Source organism: Schistocerca serialis, chromosome 5, assembly GCF_023864345.2.
Source record: "Schistocerca serialis cubense isolate TAMUIC-IGC-003099 chromosome 5, iqSchSeri2.2, whole genome shotgun sequence".
Taxonomy (NCBI): domain Eukaryota; kingdom Metazoa; phylum Arthropoda; class Insecta; order Orthoptera; family Acrididae; genus Schistocerca; species Schistocerca serialis.
In genome coordinates this window covers 269,264,725-269,289,889 of record NC_064642.1, presented here as the reverse complement: position 1 = coordinate 269,289,889, position 25,165 = coordinate 269,264,725, and the positions used below count along the sequence as shown (strand labels likewise).

The following is a 25,165-nucleotide window of genomic DNA, read 5'->3' as shown; positions in this document are numbered from 1 at the left end:
CGTTGCATGCAAATGTCTTACAACAGTGGAAAACAATCCCAGTTTATTGCGTTTGCCAGTTCTCATGTACACTGATATGGATCATTGTGGATTAATGCATTTAAATGATCTTCATCAATGTAAATTGAAGGGGGATCACTGCTGTCAACTGCAGTGGGACATTAAGCTGAATCAGCAGTGAAGAGCAAAAACTTGTACCGAACGACAAGTCGAACCCAGGATCTCCTGCTTACTAGGTAGATGTGATAACCAATGAGCCATCTGAGACACAATGTTATTGCAACTGCACAGACTATCTCGACACACCTCACAGGCAATCCACAATCCCACCAAGCGCCAGTTATCATATAATTGATAATCCTAGCTTGGAAATGGATGCACCTTCTCCAGTGTGAATGCACAAATACATCCAACCTCCTGTGGGAATCTCTGAGTAGCAAAAAAATGGTTCAAATGGCTCTGAACACTATGGGTCTTAACTTCTGAGGTCATCAGTCCCCTAGCTAACCTAACTAACCTAAGGACATCACACACACGCATGCCCGAGGCAGGATTTGAACCTGCGACCTTAGCGGTCACACGGTTCCAGACTGTAGCACCTAGAACCGCTCAGCCACTCCGGCCGGCTCTGAGTAGCAAAAGGGAGTATGAAGGACAGTGATTGTGGACAGGTGGCACTTGGTGGGACTGTGGATCAGGTGTTAGGTGCGCCTAGATAGTCAGTGCAGTTGTGATAACACTGTGTCCCGGATGGCGCAGTGGTTACCACACGTGCCTATTACGCACGGGACACAGGGTTCAACTTCCAGTCTGGTACACATTTTCTCTTGTCACTGCTGATTCCACTTAATGTCCCACAGCAGCTGACAGCAGTGATTTCCCCTTCAGTTTACATGTAATGTTTCACAGCTGCAGATGCTGCATGGTGTCTGTTCTTTTGGACATGTTCAAAAGAGCAGACACCATGCATACATATAATCTTCATCAATCCCTGAAGGTCTTCCTGAATGTGGAGTTATTGATTTCAAAATGATCAATGAGAAAACCATTTGCTTGCTGTGCTCTCTTCGATGGCAGAATCCAAATACACGGCGCAAATCTTTCTGGCTATCTTCGCCGCTGTCGCCCCTCTACTGAACTCTGACAGAAGAATGTTGGGCATGTTCCAATTTCTCCACTTGACCTTCTATTTTCTAGTGTCCACATCTCCATTCAAATATTATGTGAAGTGCATCCTTTCGTCTTACCATCCTCTTTCCTCACCCCCTTTCCCTCTCATTTTATTTTTAATAGTGGTCTTTTCCAAAGATAACTTGTCATGATAGTTCCACATGTAAGTTGTCTAATTAAATTGTTAGTGGACTGTTTCCTTCGTTTCAATACCCCTATGTTCAGTTTATATTCTGATTTATTTGCATAGCTCTGCTGGTGTACTACTTTGTCCATCATTGAGTAACAATGAGCTTGTGTGGCATTAACCCTAGAGTAGGTACGGTAATTTTGTTTAAGAATAGTTTCCAAAGCCAGTACAACATGTATTTCAGTTGTTACTTTTCAGTTTACTAAATAGCTTGAACGTGTATTAAGATCCACATGTCTCATTTATTTATTACCCTAGTAGTTCAAGGGCATTCAATTCTTGTGCGTATTTGATACTATAATTATAATTTCATATGTAATTCCAAGAAAATTTGAAAAACTACTAAAGAAATGGTAGAAGGAAGCTGTGGAAGATGTATCAGCATACATAAGAGAACGAGTATAATGCATTACTTTCAAGAAAAGTACAAACACTAAAATAAAATAGCTCTTTTTATTACCAGAATGTCATTTACATACCTGCAAGATCAATTTTGCAATATTTCATTTTGAAAGATTCACACCATCTCCCATTAAATTAAAATGAACATAGATGGAGATGGTGTCACAGATGTTCTCTAACACTCGTACTGGTATTCATTACTGCATATCACAAAACATTGTAAATTGAAACAGAAAATGACTGCTTATAACAGTGGAATAAGATAAGTAGAAACAGCAACAGAAATTACAAAAAATATTCACAACAAAAATAACATTATAATCTTTAAAAACTTCAAAAACAAGGCTAATACCTGAAAAAAAGTAGCAAACAGTACAGCTTCAGTCTTTTTAAGTACAGTTTCCTAATAATTACGTCTTAAAATAGCCCCACAATACAGTTCTGAACCTAAAGATTCCTTACTCAGTTACTTGAGAAATGTCAGGGGTAAGGACATACAGAATCATACAGAGGAGAATAAACATATAGGAAGTACATTGTAAGAGGGCATCAAAGACCAAATTTAAGCTTAGGCTTTAACTTTTGTTGCATTTCTTGCTGTTGATATCTCTGCACACTGGGTCCTCATGGTTCCACTTATTTCTCACCCTCCTTAATTGTCTGCATTGTGTAAAAAGAAGGTGCAATATTTGGTTATATATGGCAGTGTTTCCATGTACACTTCCAGGAATCTTAGAAATAACAATTGTTTTACACTCCAGACAATACAGCCCTGTACCCCAATTTCATTCATGTTTAAAAGCAGAGCTGCTTAACAGTTTTATTACTTCACAAAAAATTGCCAATGATAACACACCTGTTTCAATCACAGCCATACATATCACTGTCTTAATAACACTAAAAACAACACTCAGCACTAAAATTTCTGAAGCAGTGTTTATTATGTTCAGAGAATATGGAGCATTCTGTTGTAGTAATGAACTGCTATGTAATAATTCATACTAATAATATGGCCTGTGCCTTCTGTTATGACGGCTCATTTCTCTCTGCCTTACTGGACCATAATGCACACCTGGAGGGAAGAAGGGTCCAGATTGTACAGGTCTTCTCTCTGTTACCTCTCTGTATACAAAATGAGAGCTTTCTGCTGTAATAGGGTAATTCCTATTTTGCAATGGAGAATTGCTGAAGTCTGGTTCTTTCCAATTTTGATGAACATTTCTGTCTCTGTAAAAGCACGGTTTGTTTTGTGTAAAGCCTAACATAGGCCGAGGATTTCCCGTATTCATCCTTCTAATAACATCATTGTATGGTTTTTGTGGGTCAGCTGAAGAGAAATTTACATTTCTTTTCGGTGTATCTGACAAAGAAGGATTTACTGTAATACAGATATTTTCCTTATCTTCTTTTGTTGTATCTGAAATAAAAGTAAATATCTTTAAATTTAGTGTTAAAACACAGCAGGCTTCATACATTTTAACAAAGCTCTTTAGTAAGTTATACACCATGTCCCTCACTGCCCAAGTTTAAAACATGTCACTGACATTAACAAATGAAAATTTAATGAATTTGCCAAAATGAGCAATCTAAGTCGGTTAACTTTGCAATTGAAAAAATGTATTTATGGAAGAAAATACAACTTACTTATAAAATTCTGTAGCTTTCTCTTCATGGCTATTCTGAATGGTGATCCAGTAACAACTGGTGATGAAAGTAGTTGTTTGAGTTTAATAGGTTTTTTCTTTTCCTTTAATGTTTGAGGTACTTTTGGTAGATGGATTTCTTCCTGCACCTTTTTAATTAGAAGGTTCTTCGCATTTTCCAGCATTGTTCCACGGAAGTGTCCTGGCAGCTCACAATCCCAACACAATGCTATAAAAAACATTTCATACTTGAAAAAGTCAAGAGAAAATTTATAATCCACAACCAGTATATTAAAGCAAAAGTAGAAGTAGGACTGTGCAGTTCGTTACATGTAGCATACCCAAAAGTAAAACACTATTGTATCAAAAAAACATGTAGTACAATTTTGAATGTTAGCCATTATAGTACATGAAAGGTATTGTTTTTGTCTATTAAGACAACTCTGGTAGGTACTGCAGCACTATACCACCAGCTCAGTCGGAGCCTCTGGAAACTATAATAAAGCGCGTATAAAGTCATTGAGACAGTTAACTGGAATCATACCTTTGATAAGGGCATCTCAGAGTATGGGATTGATAATATTAAGAAAAGGAGAGATTGCTAATCAGTCAGCCTCAGAGACTACTGAATGTGTGTGTGTGTGTGTGTGTGTGTGTGTGTGTGTGTTTGCACCTCAGAAGGAGGTATTTGGCTGAAAGCTCAAACATAGAGCAGTGTTTTTGTTGCGTCTGTCTGTAACTCAACATCTCCTGTATTATCAATATTGATAAATGCAAAGCTAAAGAGGCATTGTATAGCAGAAGCACATCATTTATTTAGTAGTGAGTCATTTTTCCAATTAAGACATTGTTGTAGTTTGTAAGACATTTTTGTAGTTTGCTGCATCAACATTTGCTATTTAGTGCTACCTCATTTTTGTCATGAATGAAGAAAGAATTAACTGTGATTGTGTTAAACTAATACCTCAGTGACAGTGGAAATTTTGCAACACAATACTTTAAAGGAATTAATCTTCCTACTCATTGCAGTAATACTATCACACTCCTTCATAAAATTGAATCAAAATATCAGTTGCATTTGAATAGGATCAGTTGCATTTGAATAGGACAGCAGTTCATATGTTCTAGGTTCCCTAATGTTAGTATAGCTGTACTCTCCTCTGTATTTATAAAGGATGGAACTGAGGAAAATCATTTTGCACGCAACTACATGATACATGTGATTACGGCTTTAAGGAGACGAAACATTACAACAACCACATTATCCTGCTTAGAACACCAGTTTCCACAAAGACCACTATAATATTCACAGAAACATGTATTAAGCCAATCACACAAAATTAGACACTGCTTAGCTATTCTCTTCTCCCAATTAACGAATGTGGTCCATCATCATGCCACTTGTGTTTCCACTCCTTTGCCAAATAGGTTGTAGCTTTTTGAAAGTGCGCCTATGACTTACCCACCCAGTACAGTCCATCCTAGTCCTATCATTTCTATAACTTTTTGTATTCAAGACAGCACCACCTGTACATGGAGCTGTGTTACACATAAACATCACTGCAACCACACGTCCTGGTGGCTAAGGCTGTATGAGGACGTACATTGTCAACAACAAGCACACTCCTTTTGTTGGCATTCCCCTCTTTTTGTCTCAAATGCTCATTTTGGTTTATTTTATAAGGCCTCACAATATTGTTGTGCATTGATGGTCTCACCCGGAGGCACAAATTCAACCAAAATTATGCCTTTTCAGTCCCACAAAACTTAGGCCAAAATTTTTTGCCCAATATTGCAGTTTTAATTTTTTGGCAGATGGGGTATTGGTATGACACCACCTGATGATGGTCTTTTTGTCTCAGGCATTTAATGAGCCACCTACGTTTCATTTCCAGTCACAACAGAGCTCAGAAAACCCTCAACTTCCAATTCAAGACACTCAAGAAACTCACAGGCGCAACTGGCCTGATTTCTCGTGTGCTGCTCTGTCAACTGTTTTGGGACCCATCTTGCACACAGTTTCTGGTACCCTAATGTTTCTATGAGTATCTCTTATAAGAGAGCTATGGAGAGCTGTGGAAACATTGCAAAATGTCATCCATTGTCAATCAACAGCTTTCACGAACAGTTTCCTCAATTTTTTTGCAGCCACCCATCAGTCAAAATGAAAGGTCTTAGACTCCTCTGTTTGCCATAAACATTTGTTGTGCCTCCCCTAAACTCCCTACACCACTTCAGTACACCCATTCTGTTCATAACACCTTCAATGTAAACCACTTTGATACACAAAATAAATTTCATTAGGTGTTATTCTTTCCACAATTAGGAAGTTGATCAAGGCACATGGCTCGCACTTTGTCGGTTTTCCTACCTACATGTTTCATGCGACTGGACACTACAACATGAAATTACACACTACCATGCTCCTGTGATGCTCGCTCTGGTCAGGGGATCCCAGCCTACCACTCAGTGTTACTAACCCTCAAAAAGTAAAAACCCACAGCCCATTATAGTCACAGTACACTTACTTTCTGGCCATGTCTCACAGTTTTTTATGTTGTACTGTGTAGCAGTACCAAAACTAAAAGACACTTCAAAGTATGCCTCAGATTGTCAAAACTTGTATCCAAAAGGTTGAGTCTAACCAAAAAAGAAGGCAATTGAAAGCTAAAAAGAGAGAAACTTTAAACTACCACTACCTTTTCCTGAGGAACAGAAAGTTCGCTGCTTACACAAGTACAGTCCATGGACCTTGAATAGCACATGACTGAAAGACAGAGAATAACAATTAATTAGATTTATCATGTCCCAGTTCCATTTGCATTTTCTCTGTCAGCAGAATGCAGCCTCTTAGTGAAGTTTACAATGTGATGGCACTAAGATGTCATTAAAAACTCTCATGAAGATAGCATAATATCTTGCCTTGAAAACTATCTGGAAGAGTACAGATTCGACAGTGGTGAATGTGAGACAAAGAGTTCTTTAAAGGCTTTGGTGATGTCACCAACATACAGGAAATGTCAGAGCACTGAATAAAGTCAATCTCGAGCAATTACTCCACAACAGTGCCAATACCTGGGTTCAGCTTCATGACCACATACAATGATAGCTGCAAAACAGTTGTCCACAGACCTGTGTATCTGAGGCAGTAGGTTTCACAAGGGCAGTGTAAAGACAAATCTGTTTCACTGACAAAACACTCTTCGATATGCAGAACGATTCTGGCCACACATTCATCTGTATGAAAAGTATAAGCTAGAACACTGGGATAAAATACTTGTTTTGTTACATACTGTTTTACATTTAATCATGTTGCAGATTTTCTTTTTCTTTTTTAATTACATGGTATCACACTGCTGTATGCCAAATATCTTCTAGTTAAGCTTTACCTTGTTCTGTAAACTTTTCTCAGGCAATATTATCCAGTTTATTGACTGTATCAACTTTAGGACACTAGCATACCCCAGCAGAAACCACCAGGTCATTTTCATAATCCTGGCTGCCAAATAATTAAGGCAGAATATTGTGTCAACACAGCAGCCAGCCACGACCAGATTGTGCAACACTTCTGCAGAGGTTTATTCGCTAGCTCAACCTTCAGCACATACATCATCAACTTAATGAGAATATAAACAGGAATACCTAACACATATTGACAAAATTGAAAGACATACTGCCACAGGTCCTAAATGATATTATCCACACAGATGTGGAATACGTCAAACAATTTCAATCATATTTTCATTTAACAGGTAATAACAAACTTGTCACAAAATGTCTGCATGTTTGGCAAGCAAACTAAATGAGAGAAAATTTTTCAAACAGTGGAGTAACTGTTCTACTGAAGAGTCATGACCAGGCTTGGGCTAGACGCATAGTATCGCTGAAAGGGTGATGTCCTGGTGCGGTGTTGCTGACGGAAATACGCTTCCAGTATCCTCAAGTAATCAACCTGAGGACTGCAAATGGTCACGTGGGGGCTGCAAAGTGGACTTGCAAGTGTGAGCTGGGACAAACCTCTGCCTGTCTTGCAGACAGCCACTGACCGACGCAGGCATGCCTTCCCATCCCTCTCTTGAAAAACATGCCCCTTAGTCTGGTGGTGACCACTCTGGCCCCATACTTCATAGCCCCTAGTGATAGATTTTCTGAATAAACATGGCATACATGCCAGCTTCTGGAAAGCACCCTATTGTTCTTATTCAATAATTTCATACACTCCTAAATGCCCACTTCCAGGAGTAGTCTTGCCCTCATCTGGTCCCAAAAACATAAACGTACAGTACACTAAGGTGCATATGATAGTTCTTCGGCTATTGTACCCATGCATTACAAAAGAGACAAAAAGTTTACAACACTTATTTACACTGATCACATTATGTAAGTGAAGAAGTACCAAAGTCAGATTTTATGAAACACTTACAATATTTGAAATTATTAATACGAGGGCAGTTCAATAAGTAATGCAACACATTTTTTTTCTCGGCCAATTTTGGTTGAAAAAACCGGAAATTTCTTGTGGAATATTTCCAAACATTCCCGCTTCTTCTCGTATAGTTTCATTGACTTCCGACAGGTGGCAGCGCTGTACGGAGCTGTTAAAATGGCGTCTGTAACGGATGTGCGTTGCAAACAACGGGCAGTGATCGAGTTTCTTTTGGCAGAAAACCAGGGCATCTCAGATATTCATAGGCGCTTGTAGAATGTCTACGGTGATCTGGCAGTGGACAAAAGCACGGTGAGTCGTTGGGCAAAGCGTGTCATCATCGCCGCAAGGTCAAGCAAGACTGTCTAATCTCCCGCGTGCGGGCCGGCCGTGCACAGCTGTGACTCCTGCAATGGCGGAGCGTGCGAACACACTCGTTCGAGATGATAGACGGATCACCATCAAACAACTCAGTGCTCAACTTGACATCTCTGTTGGTAGTGCTGTCACAATTGTTCACCAGTTGGGATATTCAAAGGTTTGTTCCCGCTGGGTTCCTCGTTGTCTAACCGAACACCATAAAGAGCAAAGGAGAACCATCTGTGCGGAATTGCTTGCTCGTCATGTGGCTGAGGGTGACAATTTCTTGTCAAAGATTGTTACAGGCGATGAAACATGGGTTCATCACTTCGAACCTGAAACAAAATGGCAATCAATGGAGTGCCGCCACACCCACTCCCCTACCAAGAAAAAGTTTGAAGCCATACCCTCAGCCGGTAAAGTCATGGTTACAGTCTTCTGGGACGCTGAAGGGGTTATTCTGTTCGATGTCCTTCCCCACGGTCAAACGATCAACTCTGAAGTGTATTGTGCTACTCTTCAGAAATTGAAGAAACGACTTCAGCGTGTTCGTAGGCACAAAAATCTGAACGAACTTCTCCTTCTTCATGACAACGCAAGACCTCACACAAGTCTTCGCACCCGAGAGGAGCTCACAAAGCTTCAGTGGACTGTTCTTCCTCATGCACCCTACAGCCACGATCTCGCACCGTCGGATTTCCATATGTTTGGCCCAATGAAGGACGCAATCCGTGGGAGGCACTACGCGGATGATGAAGAAGTTATTGATGCAGTACGACGTTGGCTCCGACATCGACCAGTGGAATGGTACTGTGCAGGCATACAGGCCCTTATTTCAAGGTGGCGTAAGGCCGTAGCATTGAATGGAGATTACGTTGAAAAATAGTGTTGTGTAGCTAAAAGATTGGGGAATAACCTGGTGTATTTCAATGCTGAATAAAACAACCCCTGTTTCAGAAAAAAAATGTGTTGCATTACTTATTGAACTGCCCTCGTAATATAGACACAGCCACTACTACAAACTACCTTGAATGAGGAGGGAGCTGGTTGTCAGTACATAGTTAAGGCTCCTCTGAAACTTAACTTTATTAGTAGTAAAGTATTAAAAATACCTGTTATTGAATAATAGACCAAGACCTTAAAATTCTGCGAAAATTATTCTTATAGAATACAGAGCTGTTGGTTTTAACAGAAATATGTTTTTTATGACAAATTTCATTAACGAATAAATATCTTGGGCAGAAGTAGTCAGTATCTCTGAACAGGTCTTTGCAGAACATACTTGAGTTCACGTCACGTATTATTTGTATTACATGCTTTTGGACTCTGATTTATGAGTTCCCAAAAATGAACCCACATAACATTATGGAATAAAAGCAAAGTATGCTACCTTTATCTCCTTATGTAACATGCAGCAATGAGCCGAAATATTATGACCACTGCCCACTGCAAGTTGGAATGCTGTTTTTGCATGGATGCAGTAAGCATAGAAGCAGAGCAGACTCCAATCGAGAGTTATATTAGCAAAAATATTGTCCGTAAATGAAGAAATACTCTGATATAGGTGACTGACAAAGCGCAAATCAGGGAAGGAGGAGCAGTATGAATTAGTACAGACTGCTACTCTTCACACACAGACAGTATATGCAGTGGACATGCATGTTAGTTGGATAGCTATCAGTTAGGTAGTTGGATAGCTATCAGACTGTCATCACATGTAAAAGAAACGCACACATCCAAACATGCCCAAATTGCAAACGCATGACCATTGTCATCTACAAGCACTGACGCATGACCCGAGATGAGAATTCTCCAATTGAAATAATTTTTAGATTGACAATTTAGCAAGTCAAATGGTAGGCACCAGTTACAAGTCAGTCCTTATTCTTTCTGCGCCTTTGGCATGTACATGCACAGCCTACTCTAGCATCATTCGCTGCATGCTGGCAACACTGCCCTCTGCTGCTATAATCTGTCAGTCACCGAGTTATCTTAATCAGTGTATCCCATCCTGGTTGGTGTGGATAGTTCAGCAAGAGCCAAAATGTTATGGCTCACTGCCTGAGAATGTCTATCTTGGAAATGGCAAAGTTGGCCTACAGTTTACATCCTGTTATCATAAACACCTATGGAAAGCACCTAAAGGACAGTGAAACCTCAAGTATGTATCCACATGTTGGATGCCCATGTTTCATAGCAGAACTTGGAGGACGGAGGCTTGCTTGCTCGCTCTGTAAATGGAGCACACCATTAAGTGCACACTGCTGGGCGTGGGCTGCCAGACCAGATGACCCCTCGAGATCTCCTGTTGATCCAAATGACATCATCGATTGTAATTGTAGGGATCATCAAAATATGTCATCCGGTCAAATGAAACACATTTATTGTTACACATGGTACATTACGATGTCTTGGTCACCAAATTACCTGATATCAATTTGGTTAAACACATTTGTGTCACCAACAGCAGCTCTGCGCCCACAAACCAGCAGCCCATAGTTTACAGTAATTTCATGATTAATGGATTGACATCTGGTGCTACATACCTACAGAAACCAACCAAAGACTTCTCATATCCATGCCGCATTGAATCACTGCTGTACTGCATTCCAAAGGTGGGCCAACATACTATTATGAAGAGTGATGTTTTGGTTCATTAGTTTACGTCTGGCAGCATCCATATTACAAATTGAGATTTGTTTTGGCACTTCACCATGTGTCTGGTATGTTCCACTAAACTGGATTTATTATCAAGCAATTTTACTGATAAAAGGTCATTAATATACAAAAGAAAATTAAGGGTTCAAAGATGGGTCCTAGTGGGACACCACAGATGTCTAGTTTGCAGTTTAACAAAGACTGATAGCTTTACACAGGACTCTTTCCTAATGATACCCTTTATTTCCTGTCACAGAGAAAGGATTTGAACCATTTTGTGACATTTCCAGTTATACTGTATTATTTTAAAATTCTGATTTACTCAGTCAAATCTCAGCCTCCTCAAACCTGAATACTTTAGATATCCCAACTATGACTTTGAAAATAAACACACACACACACACACACACACACACACACACACACACACACACCAGAGACTTAAGTCGTTAATAATATATTCTCCCTCAGTATTTACAAGAGTCTGCCAATGCTGGGTCAATTTTTCGATTTCACAGTTACATTACATGGTTTTGAGCCGAAGAACTCAGCGAGCCATGTTCAGAGTACATTTTCATCTGGAAAAGAAATTCCTTGGAAGTTTTATGGTAGAAAGTGGAGAAGGTGGAAAGTCTGAGAGCACACGATCAGATGAATAAGGTAGGTGCAGAGACTTTCCAACTCCTGTATAGAGTATTATCGTGGGGTAGAATCACTTCACGCAGTCTTCTTCGTCATTGTTCTTGGACTGCCTCTGCAAGACACCTCTGTTGTTACCAACAAATGTCAGCAATGATGGTTACATCTCAGGGAAGCACTTTGTAGTAGATACCACATCATCACTGTTCCACAACATGCATATTATTATCTTTTGTGGATGCATGCAGGTTTCTGCAGGGGGAGCTGCTGCTTTATTTGTGCTCAACCATTCCTTTCTTTTCCTTATATTCGCATGAAGACACCATCTCTCATAACAGTATAGGACAGGAATGGTCAGTGTTGTTCGCAAGCCAATTGATGACAAGCAAGCAGAGATCCACATAGAGCCACCTGCTGATTTTTGTGATTTTGGCTTAGAGCATGCGTACCAGTACACCTGAGTGCAAGCAAATGTCACATGATGGTGGAATGATCACAGCCCAGCATATTTTAAAGTTCTGGAGTACGCTGATGTGTATCATTGTGGATCTCCATCAAACCCCAAAGATCTTCGTAACATGGAGAATCACTAATTTCAAAATTATCCTCCTTAAAATGCTCCTTAAAACAAGAAAACAATTTCCTTGTCATGCCCTGTCCAACAGCAATATACCCATACAAGACGCAAAGGTTTTCGGCTGCATCCACTGCTGTCACCCCTCTATTGAACTCAAAACAGAAAAATATGTCATTTATGTTCTGATTTCTTCACTTCCATTTTCTAGTGTTCACATCACCACTAACTCCGAAGGATAAAATGACAATATATAAATTCAAACAGCAACAGTGAACTAAAAATGAAGTAAGATAAAATAACATACAATCGATAAATAAACCCATGGCAAACAGAATAGGAATATTCAAAACAAAAACTCTAGGTACAACCTTAGACACAAATCTTATCTAATATTTGTAGTAAGATGGTTGAGAAGCCATTTGTTTATTTCCTTCTCTAACATTTTCAAGAAGTCTGGCAAAAGTGAAACCTATGGGGGTTTGACAGTATTTTTGTATCTGCTTTCATATATTTAGGCTTAACTTCAGCTACTTCAGCCAGTCAGGAAATGTTCCAATGAAAAAATGATTGGCTGCTTACACAAGTGACTTAATATGTTACTAAACTCTGAAGAACACACTGTAATTTTATTTGTATTTTATTATAACCACTAGAAATTTTTATTTTAAATGTTTTTATGCTGGACATTACTTCTCCTAGTGTACTGTGGGTCAATTCATTACTTAAGTATTTGTAATGGCTAGTCTGAGGTATTGGTGACATCTACATGACCTGACAACCCCATGTTTTCAGTAACAGTTTTTGAAATGCTTGTAGTCTTGCAACATTTTGCACATTGTTACCAATTCAAACTTATTCTTAATGACATATGGTTCTCCTCATCTTTGATTCATTACATCCTGTACTGTCTATTTTGTTACCAGATGTGACCGTTTTTTCCTCCTAATGCAATTTTCTTTGGTCTCCATATTATTGTCTTTAATATTTTGCAGTATGTCTTGTAATGAGCTACATCATGAACATCACAGCTGTTTCTAACTGACAAATAAAGTTTCATTTTGGTCTTGCAAAATAGCTTTATACCTGGAGTTGGTTGGTTGGTTGGTTTTGGGGTTTGATGGGGGCTAAACATCGAGGTCATCAGTCCCCTGTTCCAAACAGACATACTTGTAAAAGGCCTATACAGTAAAAGCGTAACCTCTGCACCCAGAGGGAGGGAACACCAAGGGGTACAGAGCTAAAATGAACACCGCAATAACACAAAACAGAGGACACTTAAAAGGAGCAGAGCAAATAGTTGACTAGAGTAAAACAGACTGCAGTGGTTGATGGATCAGGTAAAACATCAACCACTCAACTACAAACGAAGAACCTCCAGTTGGAAAGCATTGACAGAGGTACCAACACAACTTGTTACCATAAAAGACACTATTTTGGTATCCACGTCACAATTAAAAGTCGCTGGAGTGGGTGTAGCCTGAAAAATCATGCAAGAGCGTCCACACTAGAGTGAGTGATAAAACCCAGTTGCACAGATAAAACGTAAAACATGTACGCTGCATGTTTTTGTGTTACGGAGGTATAAATTCGAATTTCACCAAGCACAAAAAATGGCTCTGAGCACTATGGGACTCAACTGCTGTGGTCATCAGTCCCCTAGAACTTAGAACTACTTAAACCTAACTAACCTAAGGACATCACACACACCCATGCCCGAGGCAGGATTCGAACCTGCGACCGCAGCAGCAGCGCGGCTCCGGACTGGAGCACCTAGAAGCGCACGGCCACCACGGCCGGCTCACCAAACACAGCCTGTTACTTTCCAAAGCAATGAAATCGAGATTATGACGAGCTTTTGTAAGCCAGTCATAGCTCATATCACATCATCTTGCCAGCTGATGACAGCATAGGACACGTGACGTAGTCAACCAGCAGCAAGATCATTCTTCAGTAGCGCGAACACACAAAAAAGAAAAGTTAACGGTTTAAATTAATATATGTAGTGTTGCTACAAGAAAAACAAAGCTTCCACATATAATCCTGATCTTTTTGCGCGTGTTACACTTTAAGATACATCACATAAATGTGCCAGTAAAATTTTTAATAACGACGTAAATGTCTGATGTTCTGAGCTCGAAATTCTTCTAGATGGTCGTCCTCAAAGAGTTGATTTTTAAATGAGAGCAAACGCTCTGTGATTTAAGAAATTCATCCTACATTCTCGCACATAGTTCATCTTGCGTAAAAGGAAATTTACTTTGAAAGTAACACTTTTCAAACCATGATTCACAATATTTTCCCGTGACCTGTTAGAAATTGGTTTGTTTCAGCAGTTGCCAGGGAGCACCAGATTACAGGCGTCACTGCGCCCTCGCACCTACGATGATGCAGGAAGCCCGCATGTTCGTATGTGTAAAACATTAAAAGATCTTGCATTATGTCATAACAGAAACAAGACATCAAAGGATACTTCAAGAGCATCGGAATTTCGTGAACCATACTAAAATGTGTAATTCGCCTTAAAGTGCACAATCGTATGTCCAGATCCAGATGTAAATTTTCTTGAGTACCAGTACTGTACTATCTCATGTTTGGTTCTTTCTGGCATAATGCCTTATGAGCTAGAAGATGGAAAACATGCACTTGAAATGCACCGAACAGTTGAAACTAGCCAACAGTGTGAAATTAAACACTTCGTTTCAAATAAATTGACTGCCTCAGCGCAAAAGATTATTAAAAACCAAATCTCTTTAGCAAACCGACAAAAATAACTTCATTGTTCTGCAAGGCGATTGATGCTTGATTGTCAGAAAGATGGAAATAAAACCTGAAACTAACAACATATTTTAGCCTTCCGTAATTATGCAAACGTATTTCAATTCATTTGGTAGCTCTCGGCCACAGAAATTCGTTTTGTTTTCATTTAATGTGAGAGCAATAAACGAAGAGGAAATAGCAGAATCACTAAACGTAAACACAGGTCACGTGGAGACTACTCACCTCCCCACTACAACTCAGACTGTTCTGTGCATCAGCCCCGGATCTACGATATTTCCAAACTGGAGTAATTTAGATAGTGGCGCCCAGCCATACATCTGTAGCCAGAAGCGGGAGAAGGTACTACTGATACGTGACTCAACTGCGCATGCGCAAGAGCCTGCCCGCAACTGCTCAAATTAATCTAATGTAAACAGCTGTCACATCCCGCTCCGGAGGCAATTTGTTGTTAGGAAGCACTGCATATTCTTCCTAAAGCCTTTGACACACTTTGGTTGGCAGACGCTTGCATGAGAACTGTGTTTTGTTGTGGCATACGGCGCATTTCCTTTGCAACTTATTTTTTATTTTCGTTTCTTTTTTTTTCTCTCTCTCGTTCATGTTTTGTTGCTGCAGTATTATTCTGCAGAAGCGGGATACAGTAATATCCTTCATTAGAATATTGGTCCTTACCAGTCAAAATCACAAAAATTTAACTGGTAACTAAAACAATGAAAAATTCCCGGGTTTTTCCCGGTTTTCTCCCGGATGAAAAAATTCCCGCGTTTTCCCGGATGTCCCGGGTCGTATACACCATGGATGAGTTCCATATGGCCGTGGACGACTTTACCATGCGCAGATTATTTGGCGTGTTCAAGGCAGACCATTCAGAGCTCTAGACATTGCGGACCTTGTGATGCAGGGCTGACCGGAGGTCTCTTTCCATGAGACCAAGCTCCAGGGGTGGCGAAGTGGTGGCCTGCTTGACCAACCGATCGACACGTTCGTTTCCTGGAATGCCGATGTGGCCCGGGGTCCACATAAACATCGCTGGACGAACACACTTGGCGAGAGCAAAAACAGCATCTTGAATACCGTGCACCAAAGGTTCCCAACAAAAACACTGGTCGACTGCTTGCAATCCACTCAGTGAGTCACTGCATATGACAAATGACTCCCCAGGGCAGGAGGAAAGGTGAGCGAGTGCACGATAAAGAGTAACCAGCTCCGCATTGGAAACACTGCTCCCACAAGGCGGGGAATGCTGCTCAATGTAGTTGCCGTGGATGAAAGCAAACACAGTGCGTCCATCGACCACAGAACCATCGGTGTAGACTACATCTGCATCGCGGAACGAGGCAAGAAGAGCCAGGAATTGTTGACGATGACTTGCAGATGGAATGGAGGACTTGGAGTCACAGGACAAATCCAAGCAAAGCCGCAAGCGAGGGAGGGACCAAGGAGGGGTAGAAGAAGAGGGCCGGAAGGATGGAGAAAGGGAAAAATGGACTAGAGTGACGAGAGAAGGGAACGAACGCGGACCATGATCGGGAGACCCGACCTAGGATGCCGTCGTGGGGAGGGGAGTGCAGAAGATGGAAAAAGGAGCCTCAGGTTTGGGTGGTCGGGCGAGGCATGGACGCGGGCGATGTATGACCCAAGCAACTGTTGTCGGCGGAATCATAGGGGAGGGATTCCAACTTCTACAAGAAGGCTAGTCACCAAACTAATGCGGAAGGCACCTGTTGCCAGTCTGACGCCACAATGGAGAATCGGGTCGAGGATCTGCAACGTTCAAGGTGCTGCTGAGTCATACACCACGCTCCTGTAGTCGTGACGGGACTGGACTAAGGCCTTATAAAGCTGTAGATGGATTGTTTGTGCAGCCCCCCAAACGGTGTCGCTGAGGCAGCGAAGGATGTTGAGGTGCCGCCAGTACCGCTGTTTAAGCTCGCGAAGGTGAGGTGTCCAAGTGAGCTGAGCATCAAACAGCATGCCAAGAAAGCGATGCGTCTCCTCACTATGAAGGAGTTCATCGGCAAGGTAGAGCTCTGGATGGAGGTGGATCATTCAACGACGACACAAATGCATCACTTGGGTCTTAGTGGCTGAGAACTGAAAACAATGGTTGCAGGCCGAAAAATGTGCCTTACGGATAGCTCCCTGCAGCTGCCGTTCAGCAACACTGATGCTTGGGGAACTGTAATAAAGACAAAAGTCATCGGCATATAGAGAGGAACAGACCGATGAGCCCACCGCAGCCGCAAGACCATTAATCGCCACCAAAAAGAGGGGAACACTGAGAACCGAGCCCTGCGGGACACCGTTCTCTTCAATATGAGCAGAGTTAAAATAAGTGCCAACTCTAACCCGAAAGGAGCGATTGGAGAGAAAATTCCGTAGAAAAATCAGAAGTGGACCCTGTAAGCCCCATTCGTGCAGCGTAGCAAGGATATGATGGCGCCAGGTGGTATCGTACGCCTTCCGAAGATGAAAGAAAACAGCAACTAGATGTTCTCGCCAAGTAAAAGCGGTACGAATAGCCGACTCTAGCGAGACTAAATTGTCGATCGCTGAGCAGCCCTGACAGAAGCCCCTTGTTGCTGGGCCACGAGGCCCTGAGCTTCGAGGATCCACATGAGCCACCGACTCACCATCCGTTCCAGGAGTTTGCACATAATGTTGGTAAGGCTGATATGGCAATAGCTATCAACCACTAGCGGATATGCACCAGGTTTCAGCACCGGGATGGTTACGCTATCCTGCCAACGAGTTGGGAAAACGCCCTCCGTCCAGATGCGGTTAAACAGGATGAGTAATTCCCCCTGACAGTGCGCTGAGAAATGGCGAAGAAACTGGTTGTGAATTCGGTCTGGACCTGGAGAGGTACCGGGGCAAGCTGTAAGGGAACTTTGGAACTCCCATTCACTAAACGGGGCATTGTATCATTCCCAACGGTGTGTGCGAAACGACAACTGCGTACAGTCAGCCTGCTCTTTAATGGCGTGGAATTCTGCGCTGTAGCCTGCTGTTGTGGAACTACGAGCGAAGTACTCTGCCAGATGTTTGGCGATGGCGATCAGGTCAGAACAAAGTGTACCCCGAGGAGAAAGGCAAGGGACAGACGCATGAGGGCGAAAGCCAAAAATGTGCCGAACCTGCGACGACACCTGAGATGGGGAGGTGCGGGAACCTATGGTGGCAACATATAATTCCCACCAGGCCTGTTTGCTCCACAGAGGGAGGGGGTCCGCCGAACAGGACACCAGGATTTCTGTAGGGCCAGACAAATGGCAGGGAAGCGGCACAAAAGCTGTTTCAACTCAGCAAGATGGTGGAAAAAACCATGGCAATTCCATTGAAGGATAATGGTATCCGACTGTGAAGACATGAAAGAACCTGGGAGAGGGGGGGATAGGTTACGCCTTAGAAGCGCTCGCCTCCACCGTTTGCGAAGTAGCCTGATCAACTTCCATAGGAGCTGCGGGTCGAGCAACATCTAGCTCCTGAGTGGACGCTAGATGCTCCACATCATCTTCAGGTGCAGTGGTGAACTCCTTTTCTGTCTCTATGTCCTTCTCCTTTTGCTTTTTCTTCTTTTTGGTATGGTCCCGTTTGTCCCTCAGTTTATCAGGCTGGGTGGACTTTTCCGATCCAGTCTCATGGACCGAGGGAGACCGGGAAGCCCTACAGCCCTCAGGTGGTGGCTTTTTCAGCCACTGGCTGACATCTGGAGAGGCAGTAACCATGGAAGGGAGGGCACCAAGCGATCAAGCGATCCCTTCCACGCGAGGGGAGCAGAGGAGGCGGGCACTTCTCCGGCACAGAGGTGGGGACTGAAGTCCCCAAAGAAGGAGGGGTTGTTACTCGCGATGTTGAAAACAGGGGAGCAACGGAAGAGGGTGTTCCCCCAACTACCAGGGGGGCAGGAATAGACGGCCGGGCTGGAGGGCCCACAAAAAGTGGCGGAACTTGGGGGCTCATCACCAGGGATGCCGACATCGAAGCTGCTGCAGCATACGGCAATGAAATGCGCACAGGGTGAAGTCGATCGTACTTGCGTTTAGCCTCTGTGTAAGTGAGTCTGTCCAAGGTCTTATACTCCATAATCTTCCATTCTTTTTGATAAACTGCCCAGTCTGACGAACAAGGTGAATGTTTCTGTCTGCAGTTGACACAAACGGGCCGTCGAACGTGGGACGTTAGGGTTGGGGGCACGTCCACAATCCCAACAGGTAGGGTTGGTGTCACATTTCGATGACATATGCCCAAACCTCCAGCACTGAATGCAGCGCATGGGAGGAGGGATGTAAGGCTTAACATCACATCGATATATCATCACCTTGACCTTCTAGGGCAGGGTGTCACCCTCGAAAGCCAAGATGAAGGTGCCGGTAGCGACCCTACTATCTTTAAATCCCCTGAAGACACGTCGTACACAGTGGACACTGCGGTGTTCCAGATTTGCACGGAGTTCGTCGTCAGACTGCAACAACAGGTCACGATGAAAATTAAGTCCCTGAACCATATTGAGGCTCTTATGAGGTGTAATGGAGAATGCAACATCACCGAGCTTGTCACAAGCAAGCAATGCCTGTGACTGTGCTGGGGATGCTGTCTGTAAGAGGACTGCTCCAGACCTCATTTTAGACATGCCCTCAATTTCTCCAAACTTGTCCTCTAAATTTTCCACAAAAAACTGACTGTACTGGGGATGCTGTCTGTATGAGGACTGCTCCAGACCTCATTTTAGACATGCCCTCAACTTCTCTAAACATGTCCTCTAAATTTTCCACAAAAAACTGAGGCCTTGTGGTCAGAAATGAGTCCCCATCTGTTCAGCTGAAAACCAGAAATCGAGAAGAATACGTCTCACCAGGTAATTTAGACCGCCGTTCCTCCCCTGGTGTGGGCAGGGAATGAAACGATTGGGGGTCATACTATAAAGCATTCAACTTTCCTTTCTTAGATACTTGTGCTTGCGCACTATTCGTATTTCATTTCATGGTGGTCCCACAAGCAGCTAGGGAAAGGAATGTCCACCCAGACAGAGCCCAGCTTGCCTGGGTAAGCCTAATAGAATTGGGGGGGGGGGTAGGTTCCCCAGAGGTCGCCCGCTAGCAACTGTTCTGTTGAGGGTTTTTCTTATAGAGGTTTATACCATCCTCGCGACCCAGGCAGTTAAGCCAAGATCCCCGGGCTCTGTACCGTACAATGTTCCACCGTCGAGCCTTACGGTGGTGGTTGAAGCATACTCAGAGCTTACGGTATTAAGGACTGGTGGCGCTTCCCACTCCCCAGCTCGGGCACCCCAGGGTTGCCAAGCCCGTACCCAGCAACTAAATGCTGAGCCCCCTGAGGGTTATTCCTGGAGTAATCCATGGCTTTATTGTATAATCTGGGTTACTTCCCCCCCCCCCCCCCCCCCTCCCTTTTGGGGGGGGGGGGGGGAGGGAAGTTTCAGATAAAGTAAGAACTTGATATAAAGGTGTTTTATTTTTATTAACATCATGAGCACTGTATGTATCACTTTAGCTCATGTCTTTGGCTACTGACTACACCCCCCACCCCACCTCACCCCCGAATTCTCATAGCAGATTTTTTTTTTTTTTTTTTTTTTTTTTTTTTTTTTTTTTTTTTTTTTTCCTTGAACGGCATTAACATGTAACATGGAGGAACTTCATGCCATGTAATGAGAGGCCATTTTGTACATAATTTTGTTCATTAGAGTTTCCTGTACAGACACTATTGACAGCTGTTTTTGAGAAATTAGCATCCCTAGTAGGCAAATTTGCCATAGGAAATAAATTGACAGATGATGTTACCAACTTTAAAAAATTCTTACAAGAAAAGTTTTTAAGAAGATCTACATTTTAAATCACAGGTAACCAGTATTATTCTTTTTTTTAACTCTTAAATACACAAAATTGATTTGTTAATAGCTCACCTTGTATCTCTATTTCTCTGTAAATATTCAGTGCACATTTTCTATTGCAAAGGATTTATTACGAAATTCTATTTCCATCGCATACGCTTCCATATTCTGCTCCAAGCAAAATTTATGGATATCTGTGTTCTTAAATTGATGATAATTCCACAAGGAATGTTGCAACTTTTTCCTATACCAGTCAAAATCCTCTAACATTAAATACAACTACACCAGCTGCCACTATATGTTAAGTGTTGCAAATTACATCAATTTGGCATTTTGATGACTAATGTATTAATGCATATAAGTAGTTCACTAATTTACTGGCATTTCACATTGACAGATATAAATGGGTGGAAATGAAATGTTTCATCATTGCCAAAAATTTTATATTAACATCTGTTTGTACTGACGCAGGATGAGAATCAAGCAGTTTAGTTATTTTCGCAAACTGAAGGTTTGTTTCAAATGTAACTTCTGTTGAAAAGTGGTTCCTTCTGTACACTCTACCCTGAAAAAGGTGCTGCTCTGGTATCTGTAACCACTATTACTTTAGCACTCAGGACTCTGCCCATCCCCTATCTTAGGTTTCCTACCACTGTATTAGACCAACCAGGTTACCTTCCACTTCCTGTCGAGATGAAGACTATGCTTATTATAATCTCATCTACTGATGGGTATAGAATCACATATTGGTGGCGTTCCTGTTGATCCTGAGATCTCCAAACCAATTGTCCTGGTGAAGACTTCAAATGAGGGTCAGGCGTAGCATCTCATAAAAGATACAAAACCAATACTGATATGTCTCAATGTTGGTGCACTCCTTACCCGGTCACATGCACCACAATGTACTCTGTCAATAATATTTTTTTAAAAAAACTAACTAAATTCTTAATAATAGGGTATACTGCAATCTGTGCTGTTGTGGCATGTCTTTTGGGGGCAGAACCCACCAACAGACAAGGACAGGGGCAAGGAACAACAAACCCAACTGAACTAGGCACACAAATCAATTTCTCAAAACAATACTAGAACACTATAATTATGAATATGATAAGATCACTAATGTGATACAGATGTCTAATTTCTACAATGTAACTATGTATTCTATTCAAATAATTTAACATGCAGAGGGTTCAATTTAAGTGAAGTTTGGGATCCCACTCTTCATTAATTAAAATCTTCTGTCAAAATTGAAAATGTTGAGGGAATGTATGCGACACAGAATGTCAGTGTCGGAAAAGAGTTGGATTGTGTGGGGGAAGAGACCAAACAGCGAGGTCATCGGTCTCATCGGATTAGAGAAGGATGGGGAAGGAAGCCGGCCGTGCCCTTTCAAAGGAACCATCCCGGCATTTGTCTGGAACGATTTAGGGAAATCACGGAAAACCTAAATCAGGATGGCCAGACACGGGATTGAACCATCATTCTCTTGAATTCGAGTCCAGTATGCTAACCACTGCGCCACCTCGCTCGGTGATCGGAAAAGAAATCATCATCAGAGCATATAGTGGTTTCTGAGAATGAAACAAGAAAAACAGAGGTGTATCATAGCAACACTATTAGTAATTAAGCTTACAATATATGCTCAAAGCATCCAGTGAAGGTAACTATATCAATCAACTAAATATTATGCATAAAAGTGGAACTGCAAAGTGAGCTGGACATTCTAAAGTATACCTTCTTCTCACTAGTGTAAGAGTGCAAATGCGTGTGGTGGCCAATGGAAGTTGGTGATATACACCCTTACAGCTGAACTGACATTGTGGATTCATGAGTGCGGTAGCTCATAGAAAGCCGAGATTTGAGTCATGGAAGACTAGAAAAAAGAAAATTAGGTTCTATTTGGATTGGTGTGGTGGTGATTTATGTTGGAGATATTCCAGGGACATCTGACGGCTGCTCATGACATCATAGCAGTCAGGGGCTCAAAATCTGCAGAACAGTGTGGCATACTCTAGATTTCCATCCACAGCCAAGTTCTGGGATTGCGGGACTTGGTAACTAACGAGATCTATGTATGACACGGAACCAAATTTGACTCTGAACTGTAGGTAGAGTATTTATGTTTTTATCTAGTTCTACAAACTTCTCTGAAACTAACAAAATGATCACTTCGTGAAGGAGAGAACCATCACACAGAACAACATGAAAATTCTCCGCCTACCTGTGCAATGCTCTTGTTGTATCAAACAGCACTTAGTTTTTTGACACAATCCTCTTACAGGTCGATATATAGCATTCACATTCATCTATTGAGTACATTCAACTTGATAAAGTGCAACTCTGTAAGGACTTCAAAATACCTTTCTACATATACTATAACATCTTCACTGGGTAACATCTTCAGCCAAACCTGCTGAATATGTTAAGATATCCTTAAATCTGTACTTTGAATCCTTTGCTTTTTCCCATTGTCAAAGAATGTCTTGACAGGGGCATTGTCTTCCGACATATTTTTCCCTTCTCTCATATTTTACCGATGCACTCTGTCTCAGGCTCTCTCAGTTTCCACCAGTTACCACTGAATTCTTTTCAGCATCATGTGTAAGAAGAGACCTTTTCAATAGAAGATGATAATTGCCATAACTTCAACATGTAAGACTGACTTAACACTTATTAAATTATTATGGTGAAAAAGATTGTTGATGACAGATAATGTTGTTAGATACTTTCATACAATGTAATATTCCATTTGACATCTGCACACACATCTTGGGCTAATCACTTACTCATCCTACTGTCGGTATCACAATATCAGGACTTTCAGTATTTGGTTGTACACTTTGTTGGCATCTAGAGAAACAGTTACATGAGAGAAAGGTGAAAAAGTACAGTCTGACACAGAGAAAGCATAGATATCACTCAAATGTAGGTCAGTGAGTTTCTTAGCAGTCGGGGCGTGATAGAAGAGGAAGAATTTTATGGAAAACATAATTGTCGAAACATGTAAACAAAAGATAGCAGCCATGAATGTTGACCCACTATATCAGGAGGTAAGACAATGCTGAAGATGAGATGCTTCCATCACTAGCACCAATCTCTGCCACCAGCTGAATGCACCATGAAGAACAAATCTGCCGACTCGGACTTATGTTGCAACATAAACGTAAGTTTCTGCGGCCTTTGTTACAGCCAATAAAATTCTTCTGGGTTTGAGGCCATATTGTCAGCTATAAAATTTCAACGTCACGGCGATTGTTGCAAGGCACCTACCTCCAGGAGTATTTCTAACTGCTGAATGAGCACTAGTTTGGTTACTTATATACTTTGGAGGAGTGCTGTGATTGGATATGAGGGTGAGGAGGAAGGGCATTAGGAAATCATTTTATTGGTCTTTGAATTGCATGTTGTCACTGGCGGAAATCGGTGTTTTCCATTGGAGTTTCGTTTATTGCTTGTCATTGGTGGAAATCGGCGAACAGAAAACTGAGCGGCAACTGCAGTATAGCATTGTTTACTAACTGCCTAGTATCGACTAGGATGCGTCAGCACTCTGTGGCCTACCGCACGCCTGTTGCTTTGTGAGAGCTGTCTTTCTGCAAAGCTGTCACTGCTGGCAGCCAAGACACTCAAGTCGGTACCCGTCTTCTCTATTCAAATTGTCAGGTCGCTTAGCTATTTCTATAGCCTCTCTAATCTTCCTCCTTAAACTAAACGGCTGTTTCGCTAGTATGCGGGCCTCTCGAAATGCGCTCTTCATCCTGCACTGTTCCTGATTTTCTGCCACCGCTGATTTGTTGTATTGTTTAAGGTGGATACATCTCTCATGTTCAGTTAACCTTCTGCTCATTGGACGCCCAGTCCCACCTACGTACACTAGCACACGATTTCATAAAATCCGGTGGCATGAAATTTGTCAATTGTATCTTTCGTTGAGCCCAGAAAGTCTTTTATTTTGTTGTTGCTACCTGGCTGGCAGAGAATTTTGCCCAGACGTTCAGTAACCCCTTGTACGTATAGTAGCAGGACAGTGTTCTGTGCTTTGTTCTACATTTCCCTGTTGGCCCCCTCCTTCGGTGCTATGGTTTTGTGTATCATCCTGATGTCGTAGCCATTAGCTCCAAAAGTGGACCTGAGGTTCTGTAGTTCAGCTTTCAGATTGCGTTCATTGCTGATCCTGTAGGCTCTCTTAGTTAAAGATTGCAGCGTTGATTTCTTTTGCATAGGATGGTGGTGGGAGGATGCATGCGGGTACCTGTCTGTGTTGGTGGGCTTCCTACAAACTCTGTGTCCAAGCTTCCTGTCAGGCTTATGTTAAACTTTCATGTCGAGAAAAGGCAGCGTTCTTTTCTATCTTCACGGTAAAGTGAATTTTGCTGTGCTGCTGGTTGAGATGTTGGTGGAAGTTCTCAAGCTCTTCTTCTCTGTGTGCCCAGATAACAAAGGTGTCATCAACATATTGTAGCCAGCG

The 25,165-nt window shown here is 42.0% G+C and overlaps 1 protein-coding gene across 2 annotated transcripts in view; it reads right to left on the bottom strand.

Moving 5' to 3' along the window:
- Positions 1–1,799: 1,799 nt before the first annotated feature.
- The window catches only part of LOC126481594 (PC-esterase domain-containing protein 1A-like), a 260,962-nt gene continuing 237,596 nt past the window's right edge, over positions 1,800–25,165 (bottom strand). For both annotated transcript variants that reach the window (XM_050105457.1, XM_050105456.1), the window contains exons 9-10: positions 3,407–3,634; positions 1,800–3,179 (exon numbers count right to left, since the gene is read on the bottom strand). In XM_050105457.1, coding sequence (XP_049961414.1) covers positions 2,764–3,179; positions 3,407–3,634 — 644 coding nt within the window. In that variant the 3' untranslated portion in view covers positions 1,800–2,763. The remainder of the gene's footprint in view (positions 3,180–3,406; positions 3,635–25,165) is intronic.